The 21416-nt window shown below is 46.0% G+C and overlaps 2 protein-coding genes across 2 annotated transcripts in view; both read left to right on the top strand.

Annotated features, from left to right (window-relative positions):
- The window catches only part of edem2 (ER degradation enhancer, mannosidase alpha-like 2), a 4057-nt gene extending 72 nt beyond the window's left edge, over positions 1-3985 (top strand). The window contains exons 1-11 of the mRNA XM_062392633.1: positions 1-139; positions 723-833; positions 914-953; positions 1040-1145; positions 1227-1352; positions 1554-1765; positions 2243-2384; positions 2483-2607; positions 2801-2945; positions 3106-3227; positions 3337-3985. The exon at positions 1-139 is cut by the window's left edge and continues 72 nt beyond it. Of these exons, the coding sequence (XP_062248617.1) occupies positions 48-139; positions 723-833; positions 914-953; positions 1040-1145; positions 1227-1352; positions 1554-1765; positions 2243-2384; positions 2483-2607; positions 2801-2945; positions 3106-3227; positions 3337-3804 (1689 nt within the window). The 5' untranslated portion in view covers positions 1-47 and the 3' untranslated portion in view covers positions 3805-3985. The remainder of the gene's footprint in view (positions 140-722; positions 834-913; positions 954-1039; positions 1146-1226; positions 1353-1553; positions 1766-2242; positions 2385-2482; positions 2608-2800; positions 2946-3105; positions 3228-3336) is intronic.
- Positions 3986-10779: 6794 nt separating this feature from the next.
- LOC133957393 (peptidase inhibitor 16-like) lies at positions 10780-20632 on the top strand. Its single transcript, XM_062392937.1, has 6 exons — positions 10780-11258; positions 16576-16726; positions 17348-17415; positions 18208-18317; positions 19450-19541; positions 19976-20632. Exons 1-6 carry the CDS (start codon positions 10965-10967, stop codon positions 20560-20562), a joined length of 1302 nt encoding a protein of 433 aa, XP_062248921.1. The 5' UTR covers positions 10780-10964; the 3' UTR covers positions 20563-20632.
- Positions 20633-21416: the final 784 nt, after the last annotated feature.

Genomic DNA, 21416 nt, shown 5'->3' with positions numbered 1-21416 from the left:
TCTTCACGAGTTTCATTCAACTTGAATTCAGGATCCGGACCTGCACCATGCGCGCTCCCGGCTGTGTGGCAGTGCTCGTGCTGCTGGTGCACGAGGCGGCGGCTCGTGAGTTCACGGAGGGGGAGATGAGTGGAGTCAGGTGAAGAGACACGAGTACTTCAGATAATACTACACAGGGTGGACCAGGAGTATTTCATAGGTTTAAATACTACAAAGGGATTTAAATATATATAGCTCGTAATGTGATTTCAAGCTCCCTTGGAAAAGTATTTGTTGGTATGTTCAAATACAACAATACAGTAGTTTATCTTGATACATGGTGTGCTTGTTGTATTTGTAGTTTACTTTGATAAACTTACAATTAAGGTATTTTGTATTTTATTGTTAAAATAAAAATCCACATTATTCAATCTGCTCAAACATGGAGTTTAATTTGGAAGCTTCAGTTTTTATGTGGATTTAATTCCAATCAGGCACCTGCAGGTTTTATAACTTTAAATGACCCACATGTTAGTAAAGGTTCCGTCTGAAGTAAAGTCGGTTATTAAACATGTTTGTGTGTATTCTATACACATCATATAGATACACACACCGGCACCTGCACATGTGATCCTCCACGTTAATAAAGTGAAGACACAACCACACAGTTTGTGTCTGTGGTGGTTTCCACTGGATGAAGACTCCTCTCAGTGTGAAGCTCTCTAACGCTCAGTGGGTTTCAGGCAACGCATCAAGTCCATGTTCTACCACGCCTACGACAGCTACCTGGACCACGCCTTCCCCTACGACGAGCTCCGCCCCCTCACCTGTGACGGGCAGGACACCTGGGGCAGGTGCGCTTCACGATCATTTCAACATCTGCTTTTCGTTTGTCTGTTGAATTCAGTATTTAGTGAAAATCTTTTCTCCCCAGTTTCTCTCTGACGCTGATCGACGCTCTCGACACTTTACTGGTGAGCTCATCTGGAGAAGAACAACCAATCACAAGCAGGCGTCACACCAACACAGCTGATGTTTACATGTGAACGTGTCTCTGAAGGTTTTGGGAAACGAGACGGAGTTCCAACGAGTGGCGTCGCTGCTGCAGGACAACGTGAACTTTGACATCGACGTCAACGCCTCCGTGTTCGAGACCAACATCAGAGGTAAGGGGGGGGGTTCTGAGTCTGACTGGACAATAATATTTGTGCTCAAAAGTACAACTGTGTGTGTTTGTGTGTGTGTAGTGGTGGGCGGTCTGTTGTCGGCTCACATGCTGGCAGGGAGGGCCGGGATGGAGCTGGAGCCCGGTTGGCCGTGTTCAGGGCCGCTGCTGAGGATGGCCGAGGACGCCGCCAAGAAGCTGCTGCCTGGTGTGAACACACACACACACACACACACACACACACACACACACACACACCAGACACCGATCAAGTTTAATTTCTATTTGACACTGAAATATTGTGAATTAAATCACTTTGCCCTGTTGGCTGATGTCTCTAAAGACAGTTTATAGTTTGAGCCTTTCATTAATCTGGAGGAGTTGAGTAACCTCAGTGACTGGTCTCCAGCGTTTCAGACGTCCACTGGGATGCCGTACGGGACCGTGAACCTGCTGCGTGGCGTCAGTCCCACGGAGACGCCGGTCACCTGCACCGCCGGCGTCGGGACCTTCATCCTGGAGTTCGCGACGCTGAGTCGACTGACGGGCGACAAGACGTACGAGGACGTGGCCCGGAGAGCTCTGAGGGCGCTGTGGAGGACCAGGTCCGACATCGGACTGGTGAGGAGCCTGTCTGTCTGTGTCTGTCTGTGCTCACCTGTCTGTCTGTGTCTGTCTGTGTCTGTCTGTGATCATGTGTCTGTCTGTGCTCACCTGTCTGTCTGTGTCTGTCTGTGTTCCTCTGTCTGTCTTTATTCACCTGCCTGTCTGTCTTTATTCACCTGCCTGTCTGTCTTTATTCACCTGCCTGTCTGTGCTCCCCTGTCTGTCTGTGCTCCCCTGTCTGTCTGTGCTCACCTGACTGTCTGTGCTCCCCTGTCTGTCTTTATTCACCTGCCTGTCTGTCTTTATTCACCTGCCTGTCTGTGCTCCCCTGTCTGTCTGTGCTCCCCTGTCTGTCTGTGCTCACCTGACTGTCTGTGCTCCCCTGTCTGTCTGTACTCACCTGTCTGTGCTCCCCTGTCTGTCTGTGCTCACCTGTCTGTGCTCCCCTGTCTGTCTGTGCTCACCTGTCTGTCTGTGCCTGTCTGTGAGCAGGTGGGGAACCACATTGACGTGCTGTCTCAGAAGTGGGTCGCTCAGGACGCTGGGATCGGAGCCGGAGTGGACTCGTACTTTGAGTATCTGGTGAAGGGCGCCATCTTGCTGCAGGACGAGGAACTGCTGGACATGTTCCTGGGTGAGCGGCGCCCTTTCTTCTCTCAGGTGCCTTTGAGCAAGGCAGCCTTACCATCATCCAACGACAGCTGAACTGACTGGTCTGTGAAATCTCACCAGAATACGACCGGGCCATTCAGAACTACACCCGGTTTGACGACTGGTACCTGTGGGTCCAGATGCACAAAGGAACCGTGTCCATGCCGGTGTTCCAGTCTCTGGAGGCGTTCTGGCCCGGCCTGCAGGTACAGGGACCTCCTTCAAAGTCCTGAAGACGTCTTCATGTCACTGATCTGTCACAGTTATAGCGCCACCTACTGATTTGTTTTAGAATAATTGAATGTGCTCTCAGTGGTCCCAGACCCAACAGCACCAAGAGATGAGCGATCCAATCGTCTGCTTGCTTTAGAGACGTAGAGGTCATGTGATGTGTTTCAGTCGCTGCTGGGGAACCTGGAGGACGCCGTCAGGACCTTTCAGAACTACGTCTCCGTGTGGAGACAGTTCGGAGGTCTGCCCGAGTTCTACAGCATCCCACAGGGCTACACCGTGGACAAGAGGGAGGGGTACCCGCTGAGACCAGGTCAGTCCACGGACCAATCACAGGCTCCCTCAGAGGAGCTGCATGACCTTCATGTGCTCGTCCATCAGGAGGCTTTGATCTTGAAGGTCACGTGCAGATGAGTGAACCAGTTAACTGATGGATTCCTCAGCCTCTAATCTGATGAGTTTCTAATTATCAGAGTTGATCGAGAGCGCCATGTACCTGTTCAGAGCCACCGGAGACCACGCCTACCTGCAGCTGGGCCTGGACGCCCTGGAGTCCATCGAGAGGATCTCCAGGACGCCATGTGGCTACGCCAGTGTAAGTCCGCCTCCGCTGTGATGTCATCGAGAAGTCAAATCCACGTTTCTAAATCTATGTTTTAAATCTGCCCCCCCCCCCCCCCCCCCCGATGCTTCTCTCCTCGCAGGTCAAAGATCTGAGAGACCATCAGCTGGACAACAGGATGGAGTCCTTCTTCCTCGCTGAGACCATCAAGTACCTCTACCTGCTCTTTGACCCCGCCCACTTCCTGCACGGTGGGGGGACGGAGGGGGACGGGTCTTGGGAGGAGGGCGGCGAGGGGGGCCAGTGCGTGTTAGGTGCGGGGGGGTTCATCTTCAACACGGAGGCTCACCCTTTGGACCCGGCGGCGCTCTACTGCTGCAGCCGCCACGCTCAGGACCGCCGGGAGCTCCAGGACGTCCTGCTCAACCTGTCACAGCCAAACCGCCAATCAAAACCGCCCGCCAAGGAGACAGAAGACCCGCCTCCTGGCCAATCAGAAAGCATCGCTCTGAAACCGGGCGAGAAGAAGACTCCTCCCCTGCTGTCGTGTCCCGTTCAGCCGTTCAGTGCTCGACTCGCCATCCTGGGACAGGTGTTCAGCGACACCTGATCCGAGCCGATCCAGACTGAACTGGTCTTTGACTCTGTGGCGCTGGCGTTCCAGCGCCTGAAGCCGGTTTCCTGTCTCGGGTTCCGGTTCAGGGAGACTCGACCCGATTCCCTCTGATGGATTCACCGTGTTTCTCTAATTTAAAATGAAGATGAAATATATTTTTATTTATTAGAAACGAGCTGCTGTGATTTCCTTCTTTCTTTTTTATCGTTTTCATTGTTTGGTTTTGGATCAGGAAGTGGAGCGGGTTGTCCACCAACATGAAGGTTGCTGGTTTGATTCCAGCCCCCCCAGTCCACATCTGGAAAGAAAAATAGAAATTGAAAATAAATAGATTGAAATAAAACCTTTCTGCCTTGTGAACACATGAAGGTGAGAACGAGAGGATCAAGTGTTCACTCCGACTAACAGATGAACTCAGACACACAAAACATGTTCTTAGCATCTTGATCACGATATCTCATGTGGGGAATTTCTTCACAAGTTGCCACTTTGACTCAAGGTCAAAGGTCACAGTGACATCATGAGTCTGGGATTTATTTTTAATTAAAATATGATAAAATGTCAGGGTGTTGGAGTAAAGAACGAGAAGAATCTAATCTCCCATCGGTTCACACTGATCCAAAGTCACCAACGAACATCCAGGGTCAAATTTAAAGAACCTTCAATTTCTGAGTTTCAACCACACACACCAGTGAGATTTGAAATGGGACCATCATCCGCTCAGTGTGTTCTCCTGGTGGTTTGGTTTGGAGCTGCCAGGAGGGGGCAGTAGAGGAGCAGTAAGTAGCACCAGACGCTCAGGGAGAGGAAGAGGAAACTTTCTCTGGTGGTGTTGGAGTGAAACGTTTACAGGTCAGTGTGAAGAAAAATGGATTCTTCTGTTTCTTATTTAACTCTGAGGTTCAGGGTGGGTCTCTCTCTCTCTCTCTTTTCTCCATCGTTCCTTCTCTTGACATCACCCCCCCCCCCTCCTCTACTTTGTTGGGGTGGGGTTCTTCTCTTTCATTTGACCTTTTCCTTGCCCCCTCCATCACTCCTCCTTACTCTGGCTCCTCCTTCCCTCTCTCCATCCGTCCATTCTCTTTTGTCCCCTAAAATGTTTACGGTCTCTTTTTATCCCTCCCTGTCTCCCTCCCTCCCTCCCTCCCTCCCTCCCTCCCTCCCCCCTCAGGTTCACTCCCTTCATTTCTGTTTTTGATTCTTTCGTTTTCTCGTTTCTCCTCCTGCTCTTCTGTCTATCTGATCATCACCATCCTCCTTTTTATCCAAATCCTCCTCGTCTACTTCCTCCCTCCGCCCCAATCATGTCTTCACCTCTTCTTAATCTTTCTCTTCACAGCTCTGTCTTGTTTTCTTTTCTTTCTCTCTCTCTCCTTCCTCCTTTCATTCTGGTAACATAACTTGTCCTCCCTCCCCCCCTTAGGGTGTGTCATTAATTTACTGACTCATATTTAAAACACAGAAAATAAAGTCTTACTCAATTTTTAATCTGCTGAAACTCAAACTGACGATTCAGCAAGTTTCACACACAAACAGGATTTTAAGATGTTTTCATTTCCATCGTGTGTTGAAGTTGTTTGTTTCTGTTCGTCTCTTTCTAAACATCTGTTTGTTCTGCTCCTCTCCAGTAGAACCAGAGAGAACCTGTGGTGATGGAACCTCAGCTGCTGAAGAAGAGGTCAGAGGTCAAAGCTGCTCCTGAACCCAGCGGCTGCAGGTGTTTGACCACGTGATGTTCCTTCACTTCTTTAAGATGACATCAGGATCATGGAGGTGTTGGATCTTTACATCCTGTTTTATGGTGAAATAAACATTTTGAATCCTCAGTCGTCTGGTTTGATTTACACTCTGTCGTCAGGGGGGAGGAGCTGACGTCCTCGTCTCATTAACATGAGGTTTAAACTGATGTTCTTATTCATCATGTCCTCAGAAGCACAAATATCTTCAGGATCCTGTCGCCCTTTGCAAAGACCTCAGCCTGATCTGAATCCAGCTGCCTCTCGAAGGACAAACCGCTTCAGGGACATCAAACTAACATGTGAACATATCTCATACAAACATCACACATAGTTCCCTGAGCTGCTTCAGTCCTCAGGGAGAGAGTTGAGGAGGTGCAGGCGTGTGGTCAGGATCCTCCGGGGGCTTTGTGAGGATTCAACAACCGGCCAGAGGAGGTTTGTGTTACAGTTCGATTTGTGCTGTTGAGTAAAATGTTTTAAAACTGGTGTAAACACAATGAGGCCATTTAATGAATGAAGACATCAGATAACCTCTGACTGACCTCCAGCGTCTCTGAGGATCTGCAGGGCAAAGGTCATGACCTCGTTAGCCCAACCCCTCGACTCTCAGGTGGTATCGACCCCTCAGATCAGATCGACCCGATGTCTCCAATACAACAAATGAACCCAGTGAGAAACCAGTTTGAACCATTCAGAGCAGTGAGCACAATGAACTGAATGAGACCAGGGGAACCATTAATATCTCTGACACCAGGAAAACCAGTGGACCCAGTGGAAATCAACACATCGATAAATCCACTGGACCCAGAGACACGAAACCATGAAGCTAGTGATGAGAAGAAGAAACCAGTGACACCAGTTCTCAGGGTCTCAGGTTTCTGGGCGGTGTGGGGGGGGGGCAGATCGTGAAGGTTTGAGATCGTCGCTAAGGAGTGGTCAACTTCCTGTATCCATGACATCATCACGAGCGTGTGCAGTGCAGACAAGTCCAGGAACAGATGATGATGATCATTACACACACACACACACACACACACACACACACACACACACACACACACACAGGCCATGCTACTCTGTATGCTGGTCTGCTCAGTTATTTCATAATGTTGCATATGTGTGTGTGTGTGTGTGTGTGAAAGTTTTGGCTCACGGATCTTGAAGTAATCATACGCTGAAGAGCTCAGATGGTCCACACCCCACACACACACACACACGCACACGCACACACACACACACACTCATCTGTAAGCCATTACCAACCAGTCAATGACAACACAATCAAACGGGCTGGGCTCCGAACACTCACACACCATCACATTTTATTCACATGATGTATGGATCTGTGTGTGTGTGTGTGTGTGTGTGTGTGTGTGTGTGTGTGTGTGTGTATTGCCAGGCCTGTCACAAAGCAGCTGGGAGGTATAGACGACTTTAACATGAGTCCCTGTGTGTGTGTGTGTGTGTGTGTGTGTGTGTGTGTGTGTGTGTGTGTGTGTGTGTGTGTGTGTGTGTGTGTGTGTGTGTGTGTGTGTGTGTGTGTGTGTGTCTTAAGGGGAATTCCAGTCCCGTCTCCTCCACCTCACTTTTATTATCTCATCTCTGCTTATTTTACTTCTTTATTTTTTTATTTATTTTCTCCTCCGGTCTCTTTGGTCGTTTCCCGTCTCAGCTCCGTTCACGTTGGACAAACAAATCAGATCAGGGATCAGTCTGAATTCACATGACTCAGCAGAATCACACGTATCACGGCTCCGATCAGCGGCGACAGAAGAGAGAAACTAATGTTTGAGGAGAACATCAGCAGTTTCTCCTGCCAGCTCCTGATTGAACGTCTGAATGAGCCTGTTTGAAAACACCACAGCAGATTGTTCAGAGGATTCCTCACGAGTGAGTGGGCTAATGAGGTTTCTGACATGATGGACGCAAAACTGAAGGAAACCCAGAAAGAACACAAACATCTCAGGATGAAGAAGAGGAGCCGGACACGTAGAAGACGAAGACGTGAACTTGGAAACACGAGGAGATTCCAGATCTTCTGGTGATGAGGGCTGACGCCAGACGAGCTGTAAACAACAACACTGATCTTTCTACAGCAGAGTTTACACGTCATGTTCCGCCTCCTGCTGCTCTACAGGCTCCGCCTCCTGCTGCTCTACAGGCTCCGCCTCCTGCTGCTCTACAGGCTCCGCCCCTCACCTGGATGTTCCCCACATGTTCCTGTTTGAACGAGTCGGAAGTTCCAGATTTCAAAATCTTTGGGATTTCGTTATTTTGCACAGCCAGGTTAAAAACATTTCTACGGGGCTCTGCAATAATATCAGCAGCTAATTTTAAAAAGTCTTTCTGGAGTCGAGAGCTTTCAATGCTTTGTTCACTTCCTGTACGGTGAAAGGAAAAATGCTAAATTGCGGAGGGGTCACCTGGAGACACACGAGACAAACGTCCTTCATGTGACCTGTGGGTTTGAGAGAATTACTCAAGGAATTAAACAACTTAATATCATTTAAACTAGTGATTGATAAATAACAGTCAGACTTTTTTAAATAAGAGAAGAACATTTGTTTCTCAATTTTCCTGAAGACGAGCCAATCAGGACCAGTCCTCGAAGCCTTAGCTCAGTTATGTTCATGAATGAGGTCAGAAAACCATTGACCACTCCGTCTTTTAACATCTCATTTATTCACCAAATTGGAACACGTCCTAAAAACACGAACACGTCGTCTTTTCATCAGAAAACTCTTCTGCTCCAAGTGAAATGAGACAGATCATAGAAAACATCCTCCTAACGTCTACTTGATTTTTAGTTTGGTCCATGTCCCGTCCGCTAACATGGAGGAGGAGGGGCTTATAACCTATGCTGCTGCCAGCCACCAGGAGGCGATGGAGACACTTCGGCTTCACTGTTTCTTTATTTACAGTCTGTGTAAATAAACGATCGGGATCCAGTAACTGAGACGTAAGTTGTACTGGTGTGTGTCCGTGTACTGTACATGCATGTGTACTGTATGTGTGTGTGTGTACTGTATGTGTTTGTGCATGTGTACTTTACATGCTCATGTACTGTGTGTGTGTATCTGTGTACTGTACATATATACTTACATTCTAATAATATAGATTAAATACTTAACATTGATTACAAACTGCATGATTTAAAGTAAAGCCGTGTGTGCGTGCGTGTGTGTGTGTGTGTGCGTGTGTGTGCGGTACCAGTGTGACTCAGATGTAACTACACCCTGTGACTCTGTTTTCATTCTCTCAGTGAAGCAAATCACATCATAACATGGACCCAGCTGTACCCACAGACTCACATTACACTGTAACACACATTCCTGTGTGTGTGTGTGTGTGTTTGTGTGAAACTGAATCTTGTGGGGTCACCGTTTGCTCCGTATCAACGACCTCATGTTGTCGTCTGCAGGCTGACACGGGGCATGTGTGCACTGACCTCGCTGTCACACTCACACCAGTACACTACGTTACACACACAACTCAACTCAACACAACTCACCAGCACAACAACGCTAATTACAGTACATTTGTGTGCAGTTACATCAAACAGCAAACTTAGACATTTAGTCTCTCATGTGATGGACGGACAAGTTACAGATTGAACCTTTAATAAAGACACAACAGCGCCCCCTCTGGACGGAGCTCAAATGAAAGGTTCATGATATGTGAACGTGTAAATCATTGATCTGACATCATCTATAGATCCAGTCACCAGAGCTTGGTCCTCAGAGGAGACGTCTCATAAAGGCTGGAGATCAGATGGGACATGAGGGAACTTGTCCTTGGCTCGTCTCCACCTTGCAGCTGCAGCAGGACTGAAGACGCTGTGACTCCACCCAGCGTCTCTGCTGTCAGGAACAAACCAGATCTGACAGGATGTGATTCACTGAAACTCCGTCAAACTTTATTTGTTCTCTTCTGTCTCGTCCCTCTTTTGGTTTCAGGGACAGCTGGGACAGACACGTCGCACTGGGTCTGAATAAAGGTTCATGAGTTCAAGAACAATAGATTTATAGATGACAGTTGAAGGTCAATCTGAAAGTTAACAGAAACTGATTTACTTTCATAATCTGCTGATTCTAAATTCAGTTCAATTCAATTGTATTAGTTTATCATCAAATCATAATTTGATCCCAAGGCTCTTCACATTCTTATTTTTATTCTTTCAACCACACACTGTTATTACAGACGGACGACATGACGGCTCCCAGAAGTGAAGCCAAAGGGTCGGAGTCGCCCCCTGGTGGCTGGCTGCAGTACAGGTCATAACCCCTCCTCCTCCATGTTAGCAGACGGGACATGGATCAAACTATAAAGTCAAAGAGATTTAAAATACATGTTTGACTGGATGGTTTCTCTCATTTCAGTTCTTATCTCCCTGATGTTCGTTCAGTTGTTTCAGATCAGTTTGGTTTGAATCAGTTATTCGACGATGTCCCTCGTCTGAGCTCCAGCTCCATTTGAGTGAGAGAACATGAGAACGAGCCGGGGCTTGTTCCAGTCAGAGGATTATAGAGGAAAAGGTTCTGCTCTCAAACTGAAAGACCTCTGGAACCAAGAGGAAGACGTAACTCGAGCTACAATTCAAGATGAAGACATGACTCCGGAGTGAAGTCATATTTTACAGCTGTGAGCTCCACATTTGAAACGTTGATAAGTTTGTGACTCAGACGTTTTAACGAAGAGCTTCAGATCACTAAAACGTAAAGATGCTCATTTGATTATTCAAACTTACAACTGACAAGGCCTCATTTAAACCAAAGAGTTATTATAATATAATATATTATATAATTAATATGCTGGATGATCAATTTTCACATCATAAAACATCGTGCTCACGAAGCAAACTGAACGTGAAGGAGGGGGAAAAAGGGTTGAAGAGAAAGAAAAGGAGGAGAGGGGGGAGAAAAGAGAGGGAGAGAGAGAACCAGAGGGAGAACGAGAGAGGGCGACATGGAGAATATGGAGTGAGAGGATTGAGGGGGGGGTGCGTCTGTTGTGCGTACCAGTCGGTGCAGTGTGTGAAATGTGAACTGTGGGTGTGTGTGTGTGTGTGTGTGTGTGTGTGTGTGTGTGTGTGTGTGGGTGTGTGTGTGTGTGTGTGTGTGTGTGTGTGTGTGTGTGTGTGTGTGTGTTTGTGTGTGTGTGTGTGTGTGGAGGGGAGGATCCTTAAACTCTTAAAGCCGGGTCAGAACAGCAGATATCGGCAGAGCTGAGAAGGAGAGGCACTGAGGAGGGAACACACAAACTGAGACACACAGACACACAAAGACAAGAGGCCTATTGTGAACACACACACACAGTTGCTGGTCAATAACAGACACTTTCACAAACACACACACTCTTCATTGGACTCTGGACTGACCACTTGAGGATACATCCCTCAGGACTCTGTTTCCCATCATGCACCAGCGGAGCATCTCAGAGCTCCAGGGGGCCTCCACCCAGCAGGGGGCCTCGACCCGACGGACTACCCAGGATGAAGCCTCCAGGAGCTCCAGGTGGAGGAGGGGGGCCGTGCTCTGCAGCTGCCCAGCGAGGGCAGCTCCTCTCTGGGCATGGTGGCTGGTGCTGAGCGCCCTGGTGCTTCCTGGAGCCTGGAGCTTTCTCAGCGAGGAGCAGGAGGAGCTGCTGGTGGAGCTTCACAACCACTACAGAGGACAGGTGTCCCCCAGCGCCTCCGCCATGATGCCTCTGGTAAGACACCTGCAGACACACAGGCCACCTCAGGGTTCACATGAACAACTGAACCAGACCAGAGGGATTTTAATGTCATGAGTAAATATTAAATTCTCTGACACTAGTGAGCGACAGGGAAACATCACAGACATTCTGTAAAGATAGACTTTAACCTGCTCCTCCCATGAGGGTCAGAGGCTGGAGACTGTTAATAAAACCAGACGTAGACTCCCGGTTCAGAGACTGAAGCCTGTCTTCTGTGTACTGACCAGCAGGGGGCGACTCCTCTGGTAGTTTCTATAGAAAGTGACTTCTCACTTTAACATTCAGGAGTTTATGTCTCAGTCTAGTTTCAAGTCTTCTTCAAGCAGCTGATGTTCATTTAGGTGTCAGGTGTAGGTGGGCGTGTCCTCGAGCACACGCACACACCTGCAGGAACTTTACAAGGTTGTGAGTAGAGTGGAGGTTGTAGGTTCGAGTCCCAGTGAAGAATCCGCCCGTCGCACACGAGTCATCAGCCTCTGAGACAAATAGGTCATTAAATGGACGCATTTATAAAAGAGTTGAAACTTTAAAAATAAATAACACAAAACCATAACTGCTCTTATGATACTGTGACAACCAGTGAAAGAAGCTGTGAGTTCAGGACCTACAAGAAAAACCCTGAGACACCTCAGCTCTCTGAACCATTTACTGTGAGGACATCAGTTTACTCTCTGCTGAGTCTGAATCCATCTGTCAGTAAAAACTATCTAATATTGGAACTGATTGACCCCCCCCCACCCCCCCTTATTGTAGGTAAATGGAACATCCCACCTGAGACCATACCAAGTCACTCAAGATTCAAAAAGAGGCAGCACTGTTGAAATATGACCTCATCTCATAACTTGTTAAAACTCCGGGAAGAAATGTGTTGTTCAGGTTCATGTTAAGTGTTTGGACCCGTGATACGTTCAATATTAAACAATTTGTACAATATGCAAACAAGACAATCAGACAAATACAGAATTATGATGCAGAACGAAAGGTGCTTCAAATTCCGAGGAGCTAGTGAAGTGCAGTGTGCTGTGGCCAGGGGGCGCTGTTCTCCCTCCTCTGTCTGAGGGGAACCTCCGCCTCAAATCGATATTCTATCATGCTGAACAGAAAATCACAGCTGCTTTATGAACAGGACTCAACAGAAACAACAAGATGATTAGACGTCATAGTTTTCTCTGGGATGTTTCATCTTTGTCCATCATTTATTTGAATTGTCTCCAGCTGTGAGTCGCTCCTTCAGCCCTGTCCTGAATTGCATTGTGGGATTCCATTGTCCGTCCACAGCAGAGCCAGACGTGACGTGATTGAAACCGATTCTACTTTTGTCTTGTGAAAGATTCCGGGCGTTAACGGGACCGAGCCGATCGAGAGGATTCAACAGAAACAGAAATATGAAGTTTCTTTTTGTCCTCAGGACACAAACACCTCATCAGCTGGATTTGTCTCAAACTTCACTTCATCTTGTTCTAATTATCTGTGTTTTCATAATCACCACTCGACTACTGGACAGTTTCCATGTTCTTTATTTAATTTCTCGTGTCTTGCTGGATCTAGTTAAAGTCCCTGAGAGCTTTGATTTGTGCCTCTTTGTTCTCGTTGGGATTTAAGAGTCTTTGGTCACTTTTTTACAGAGATTCTACAAAACAGCTCATCTCTTGAAAGGAAAAGTCGTTTTTATTCAGTTTTCAGGGATCAAAGCTGTTTTCAGACATGAGATGTTTGTGTTCTTCTGGTTTCACGTCCGTCTCGTGTCAGAAACCTCATCACCAACATGTCTCACACTCAAGTGGACATGTGTCCTCCATCTTTCTTTACAGTGGCAGCAGGTGTCCGTCGTCCTGTTGTCCTGTTGATCTTGTGGACGTTTTGTTTGGACGATGCAGAACTTTGGTTGAACAAAGAAAATGAACTGGCAGATAAACCGGGTTCAGACCAGTGGACACGATTCATCCGCTTCAATAATCGTTCCCTTCATCGAGTCTCACTCGTCCTCGCATCAGGATTCAGATCCAGTCTTTTTACAAGACAGCACAGAAACGCTGAGTAGAGCGAGGCCTGGCTTCCAGGAACCGACGGGTGTTTCCTCCCTCAGACTCCATCCAGCTCATAACGTGAGTGTTAGAGGAGGAATGCAGCAGGGAAATCATCCTCCAGACGGACGGGGGGGGGAGGAGGCCTCGGGGTTGAGAAACAGAGGAGATTGAGAAAGAGACGATGTTTAGAGAGAGGGAGAGAAATGAAAATTAGGTTGTGTGTGTCTGTGTGTGTCTTTGTGTGTGTGTGGAGACAGGTCTCAGCCTGTATCCACCGTGTGGAAGCCCCACTGGGACATCTCCATATTCGTGTTGTTCTTCTCCCATAAAGTTTATTGTAGTGAAAGACAGAGAGAGGGACAGAACGAATAAGGAGGGAGGGAAAGGGAGGAAGGAAACAGGTGAGGGAAGGAAAGAGAAGAAGTGGACGAGACATTAGCAAAGACGACAGATTCTTGTTTATATTGGAAAGAACAATATCTGTGAAATAATAATATCAGTTACCACAAACATTTCTTGGAGGAGTCAGTAAAAAGAGTTTGAGCAGTTCAGATGTTACTGGCGTGAAATCGGCTGAGGTTCAGACTGAAGACGAACAAGAGACGAATGGGACTCCACCCAGGAGACACTGTACAACTGTAATACTGTAAAACTATAATACTGTAATACTCTAAAACTTTAAAAGTAAAATACTGTAACACTGTAAAGAAGTCACATCAAATGCCTGTTCTGCCATATAAAAAGTCCTGGACTCGAACCCACGAGTCGTGCAGCTCACCGACGACCATCGTGCCAAAGATCAGAATCAGGAAAATAAACCATCTGGTTTTAGTCTCCACTGACCAAACTATCAAATAACATCTTATAATAAATAATAAACTCAACAACAGACGTGATTGGATTAAATAACACAAACAGACTGTTTTCACTCAAGGTTGAAATATTGAATGAATGAATCAAATGAATAAAGTGTAAATAAAGATTGACGACATGACAGCTCCCACAAGTGAAGCCAAATCATCTCTACCACCCCCTGGTGGCTGGCTGCAGTACAGATCATTAACCCCTCCCCCTCCTCCATGTTAGCAGATGGGACACGGTCCAAACCAGAAAATCAAAGCATTTCAGGTCGTTCTCATCTCTCTGAAGTTTGTTCACGTGTTTCTGATCAGCTGGAATGGAATCAGTTAATTGATGATATAAGAAGGCTGAGACTGACTCCTGATTGGTTGAGAGCATGTTTTGACGTGCCACGGCTCCGCCCCACGATCTGCACAGATGTGGCAGCGTTTGTATCTCAGATGTTTGGGCTTCACTTCCAGATAGTGGGAGGAGGAGGGGACACGTCGTCCATCTTTATTTACAGTCCAAGTGATTCATTCACTGAAATGTCCGTTCTCTAAATCAGGTCTGGAATTCACAGGATCAGAAACAGAAGAAGTAACAACAGGTCGGATCAGAAGCTGAGTGACAGCTGAGTGACAGCTGAGTGACAGCTGAGTGACAGCTCACTGGTTAACGAGCCTGAGGAGGAGCAAACCCGTAGATCAGGAGTTTACTGAGTGATTCTATTGAGATGAGCAGAAACTAAATCAGCTGTTCACAGACCACATGACCTCTGGTATGTTCCTCAGAGGTGTGTGTGTGTGTGTGTGTGTGTGTGTGTGTTTGTGTGTGTGTGTCTGTGTGTGTGTTTGTGTGTGTCTGTGTGTGTTACTGCACAACGACCCGAGAGTCATAACACGGACCAGATGTTGGGAGAGAGAGAGGAATGTGAAGGAGACCCCTGACTATTGTTGTTTGTGTCACCATCGAACAATAAACATACACACACACACACACACACACACACACACACTCACACACACACACTGGATTATTAAACTCTTTCAGTATCTTAGCAACAGTGACTCAAAGCTCCAGATGGAGACAGCAGGTCGAGTTGAAGACGTCCTCTGATCCGTCCAATCAGCTTTCACCAGGATCCCACAGTGAGCACTTGATGCTGATGATGTTTTCTTACCAAGTCTCTTTGTCTCTTTGACTCTTTGTCTCTTTGACTCTCTGACTCTTTGACTCTCTGACTCTCTGACTCTTTGACTCTTTGTCTCTTTGACTCTCTGACTCTTTGACTCTCTGACTCTCTGACTCTTTGACTCTTTGTCTCTTTGACTCTCTGACTCTATGACTCTCTGACTCTCTGACTCTTTGACTCTTTGACTCTTTGACTCTCTGGTCCAAACCCACAGCTTCGTAACAAACACATCAATATTTAAAGACTCTAATATAAACACTAGTTTCTCAGCGATCACAGTTTGACACAGATATGTAGAGACTTCTGGAATTTGTAGATAGAAAATAAATCCATGTACCTTCTTGTCTTCTCCACGTCTTTGCTGCTGCAACGAGCAGCTTCTCCTCCGCCCTGAGAGATGTTTCACATTCCTAGTTTGTAAAATGAATGAGTGATTGAATGAGTGAAGTGACGTCTTCTCTCCTGTGGTCGGAGCTCGTCACACATAAATCACCACCAGCAAAGAAACGGGTTCAAATCATTTTGTCCAAATTATTCTGATCAATCTTCAGAATGAATTAATACCCTCACATTGAAATCAACCATAAACAACAACATTTGTAGGTTTATTGCAGGAACATGGTTTTTAATCTGAAGCTGTGACGGACGAGGACGGAGAGAAAGATGTTTCTCCAGCAACAGGAGGAAAAACGTGATGTGACAGATAGACTGTACCTCAGTGAGGGTCAGGCTGGGGTCAGGGTCACAGGTCAGAGGTCGGGAGGCTGATGGACGGTCCATCAGAGAACAGGATCTGATTCAGGAGCAGCTGCCTTTATCTGTGAAGGAAGGAAACAAAAGAAAAAGAATAACTATCTTCATGTGTGATATGATCAGACATGTGATCAGTCATGTGATCAGTCATGTGATCAGTCATGTGATCACACCCTGGGTCAACAGAACGTGATGCTAGTAAATAGAAATGTTGATTTTGCACATTGACTCGATTTGATGTTAAACGTCTTTTTTAAACTAAACTGTGACAGTTAGTTTAAAAAGTCCGGAGGTGATGACGTAGGAGAACTTCAGGGACTTCCTGTGTGATGAAGACTCATGGTCCTCATGTTCCTCATGTTCCTCATGTTCCTCATGTTCCTCATGGTCCTCCTCTGGAAGCAGCTCTGCAGCCGGGGCGGAGCTTCTGCTGCAGGACTTCTTGAAACAAGTGTTTTCCTGTGTTTCTCTGCAGAGATGGGATCCGAGTCTGAAAGTGATCGCAGAAGGCTACGCCGCTAAATGTGTCTGGAACCACAACCCGGAGCTGGAGGAGACCGGAGAGAACCTGTTTGCCGCCACCGGGCCCCTGGACCTCCGGGAGGCGCTGGAGAAATGGTTCCTGGGTGAGTCGGCTCCTCCATCTTTAAAAGGTTGAGAAGTTATTTAGCTGCATGAGAAAGATCAGCCAGAGAACAGAGTGGTGACCTCAGGAGGTGGAGGAGACCAAACTCAGAGGAACCTCTGGACTCATCAGCCGACACGACAGCGTCACAGGAGTAAAGTGTCAGGAAAGGGTTCGATTCCATTAACACTTCACTTTGTAAACGTGGAATCAAACAAAACACAATCACTACATCTGTGTTTTTACTTGTGTGTCATGTCTGAATGTCGGCGGTGAAACTTGTAACATTCACACCAGAACAATCTGAGACGTACTCTTTTACTACTTAGCCCCATGTGGCCATAAAAGGTACAATAACAAAAACAAAAACAATAACAGAGTAATAATTAAATTAACTTATCAGTGCTTATTCAGTCAAATATAAAGTTTATGATTTCTTCTGATTCGTGATATGAGTGTAATTCAGTTTTATAAATTGAATAAGTTTAAAGTTAGTTCTTCAGTAGTATACAGTATGTGAGTACTAATACTTTTGATACTTTAGGTAAATTGTACTTCCTGTTAATTAAGAAATAGGATTTTTTATTTAAATTATTGTTTGTATCTGAACCCAAACCTGTAGAACATCTGGACTACAGCTTTCACAACAACAGCTGTGACGACGACAAGATGTGTGGACACTACACACAGGTCAGATACACAAACACTACACACAGGTCAGACACACACACGCACACACTACACACAGGTCAGACACACACACAGGTCAGACACACGCACACACACACACAGGTCAGATACACTCACACTACACACAGGTCAGATACACAAACACTACACACAGGTCAGACACACACACGCACACACTACACACAGGTCAGACACACACACAGGTCAGACACACGCACACACACACACAGGTCAGATACACACACACACACACACACACACACTACACACAGGTCAGACACACACACACACACACACAGGTCAGACAGGCACCCACACACACACACACAAACACACACACACACAGAGGTCAGACACACACACAGGTCAGACACACACACACACAGGTCAGACGCACGCACATAGGTCAGACACACACACACACACACACACAGGTCAGACACACACACGCACCCACTCAGGTCAGACACACACACAGGTCAGACACACACACACACAGGTCAGACGCACGCACATAGGTCAGACACACACACACACACACACACAGGTCAGACACACACACACACCCACTCAGGTCAGACACACACACACACACCCACTCAGGTCAGACACACACACACAGGTCATGCGCACGCACACACACACAAGAGACGTTTTCTTCAGATTATGAAATAAATTCTAATCCAGATAATTCACTTCTGAGACAACCACATTTGTGTGTGATTGTGTGTGTATGTTTGTGTGTGTGTTTGTGTTTTTGTGTGTGTGTGTGTGTATGTGTGTGTGTTACAGATGGTGTGGGCAGACACACACAGAGTCGGCTGTGCCTTCCACCTCTGTAACAATATGGAGGGTCTGGAGTGGGAGAGAGTCTCCTACCTCGTCTGCAACTACTACCCAGCGTCAGTACTTCTACTTATTACTACTACAATTAATAACAATACAGAAACAGTACTTTTACTACTATTACTTCACCACAACTGTTAGTGCTGCCACCGATCTACCACTGAAAGTGAGCCACTACATTATTACTGCAACATCTACCACCAACAAAGTATTATTGATATTTCTACTGCTGCTAAATCACTAATAAAACTGTTTGAGGGGTACTCCATATACTTGTTGGTAAACAAACCAGTGGAGATACTACCAGTATCAACCAGTTATGCAAAGCAGACAATATCCAGGGGCCCCACAGAACAGCTGATGATAAAACTACAACTTGTATTTGGTTCCACGAGTTTCCCCCCCGGTTCCTGTTCGCCCCCGAAGTCATGTTGAACTCTCCTGAAAGCTACAAGTGATACTTATATCCCTTTATATTTGTAGTTTTACTATAATATAAATACAAAATACACAAATTAAATGAGGAAACCGGTTATGTCTATCATGAAAACCACTTCCAGTTATTACAAAAAATGAAATACAAAGCATTGAGAATCTTAAAACAGGTTGGGGAAGAATAAATAATATAAATACAATAAATCTAAAAGAGCTCCTTTTCATTTCTGATAAACGTTTAAGGGACAGATTCTTTATTCTCTAAAACACAGAAGACTTCAATTAATGTCGATTCCACAAGATTTAAAAGAAACCGACCTCGAGATGTTTGATACAAAGGTCGATGACGATTCTTTGATTATTATGGAATTAAAGCAAAGTAAATTTGAGTCTGTTTATTTCACTTTGAAGAATAATACAGATTTGTAATATAACAATATGTTAATGTAAAAAGTAAACAGCTGCAGTTTAATTCATTTTTTTTGTTTAATTATATTATACCAATAAAACTACAAGTTGTTTTGTTAGTTCTACAATAGTTTTTCCATTAGTACTGTTACTATTAGTACTACAACTACTATTACTACTGTCTGTACTTCTATCGGTACTACTGTCTGTACTGTCTGTACTAATCTCACTGACGTTATACACAGGCTCCCTCTGGTGGACAGTTAAGATTCTTCTTTGTGTTCATGTGTCGTTGTTGTATGAACAGTCATAATGAGTCGTGACCTTTGACCTCTGCGTCCTCAGAGGAAACTATGAAGACCAGCGGCCGTACGTGGAAGGTGATTGGTGCTCCAGATGTCCTGAGAACCTGCAGAAGTGTGAAAACAACATGTGTGGTGCGTCTCTCTCTCTCTCCCTCTCTCCATCTCTCCATCTCTCTCTCTCTCTCTCTCTCTCTCTCTCTCTCTCTCTCTCTCTCTCTCTCTCTCGTTTACCTCCTTCTCCCCCCTGCAGCTCTCACCTGACAAAACCTCAGATTGATCATATTTAATTCTTTAGTATTTAATACTTTGAATCCCTTTCAAAAGAAAACATTACTCTCCTGAGAGATTTGAATTATGACATTTGGCCGTTTGTCTGTTTTATTAAACTGAGTATTAATGATAAATGTTACATCTGTTTTATAGTAAACTGTACATAAGAATAAACATGGGAGTTAAAATAATAAAAAATAAAGGTAATTAAAAGTTCTTTTATCTTTAGCTGTGATGTTCGGCTGCAGATCTGAGTTCTGTTATAAAACCTGAACGTGTCCTGCTGTGTCTTCTAGTGGCCGACTCTGAGGAGGAGGAGGAGGAGGAGGATGAAGATGTGGAGGACGGTACCGACTGGGTGACGCTCGTTCCTCTTCCAGTGACCTCAGACCCCGCCCTTCCTTATGAGGAGCAGGGGAATAAAGAGGAGGAGGAGATGGTTGTTCCTCCTCCTGCAACAACTGAAGACTCCACCTTCACCACCACCTCCACCCCCATATCGGACCCTGAGGACAACCCGTCCCCAGACACCCCGTCCCCAGACACCCCCCCTCCACACGTCTACTCAACTACACTGGGAGAGGAGGAGGAGGTTGTTGAAATGTCGGAGGACAAGGAGGTGAAGGAGGATGAGGTTGTTGAAATGTCGGAGGACAAGGAGGTGAAGGAGGACAAGGTTGTTGAAATGTCGGAGGACAAGGAGGTGAAGGAGGAGAAGGAGGAGGAGGAGAGGAAGGAACCTCTGGATAAGACGGACAAAGAAAGAGAAATAGACGAATCATCAAAAAGACACCTGATCCCAGACAGACGAAATTCTGGATCAGTATCATCACCTTCTCTCCTGTTGGCGTCTCTGACTGGGATCCTGAGTCTGAGGCTGTGAGGAGGAGGAGGATGAGGAGGAGGAAGAGGAGGAGGAGGAGGAGGAGGAGGAGGAGGAGGAGGAGGAGGAGGAGGAGGAGGAGGAGATAACCTCACCTTACACTTGCATTGACTGCACCTTGTTAAACCTGAACCTGTGATAACAGAGTGAAATGGGTCAAATTAATAATTCACACTCATCTGGACTGAACAGCTGCTGTTTTCATAACATCTGCATTTTCATAACATCTGCATGAGTCTGGTCCGACATCTGGATCAGACAACTCGTTCCTAACCTGAAACTGAAACACAAACTCAAACTTTTCAAACCGACCTGTGGACGCTCGGGGGTTTGAAGCTGGTCCAGAGTCAGCTGATCGCTTCTGTTCCGGGTGGAAGTGACGTCGCTGCGTCTCATCTCATGAAACTTTGAATAACCAGGAAACAGAGATCAGAGTGTGAGTTGTGTGTGTTGTTGTTGTGAGATGTGTGTGTTGTGTTTGAGTCGGAGAGGATTGTTAACAAGTCTCTTTTCAAACTGACGACCTGCTTCTTCGTGGTATATCTCCACTGTGAGACGTGTACTCGCTCAGAACCACAACTGGACAGAGTCGCTAATAATTTACATATCTGTGTCTTAGTCGGCAGGAAATCACCATAACTATCAATTACTAGATATAGGAAGTCTGTAAATGTCTGTATATAAGATTAATAATGAAATAAACCTTATTTCTTCTTTTTGAAAGTTCACTGTACATGTGGCTCTTTTTTCTCACCAGACTTTGATTTAACTTTATTGACTCTTGTCTCTGTGACAGCAGACCTGATCTTCATCAACATCTTCACACAAACACAGAGTTCAGATTCTCAGGGTGA

The sequence above is a fragment of the Platichthys flesus genome, chromosome 7 (genome assembly GCF_949316205.1).
Source record: "Platichthys flesus chromosome 7, fPlaFle2.1, whole genome shotgun sequence".
NCBI classification, from domain to species: Eukaryota; Metazoa; Chordata; class Actinopteri; order Pleuronectiformes; family Pleuronectidae; genus Platichthys; species Platichthys flesus.
Note: the sequence above shows the minus strand (reverse complement) of the source record. Positions and strands in the feature narration are given on the sequence as shown.

What these genes read in the sequence shown, in the direction of transcription:
- LOC133957393 (XM_062392937.1), top strand. Translation starts at nt 10,965, where the DNA reads ATGCACCAGCGGAGCATCTCAGAGCTCCAGGGGGCCTCCACCCAGCAG. An exon ending in GCTGGAGAAATGGTTCCTGG is followed by an intron (nt 16,727 to 17,347) that starts GTGAGTCGGCTC and finishes CCAAACCTGTAG; the next exon opens with AACATCTGGACTACAGCTTT. An exon ending in GTGTGAAAACAACATGTGTG is followed by an intron (nt 19,542 to 19,975) that starts GTGCGTCTCTCT and finishes TGTGTCTTCTAG; the next exon opens with TGGCCGACTCTGAGGAGGAG.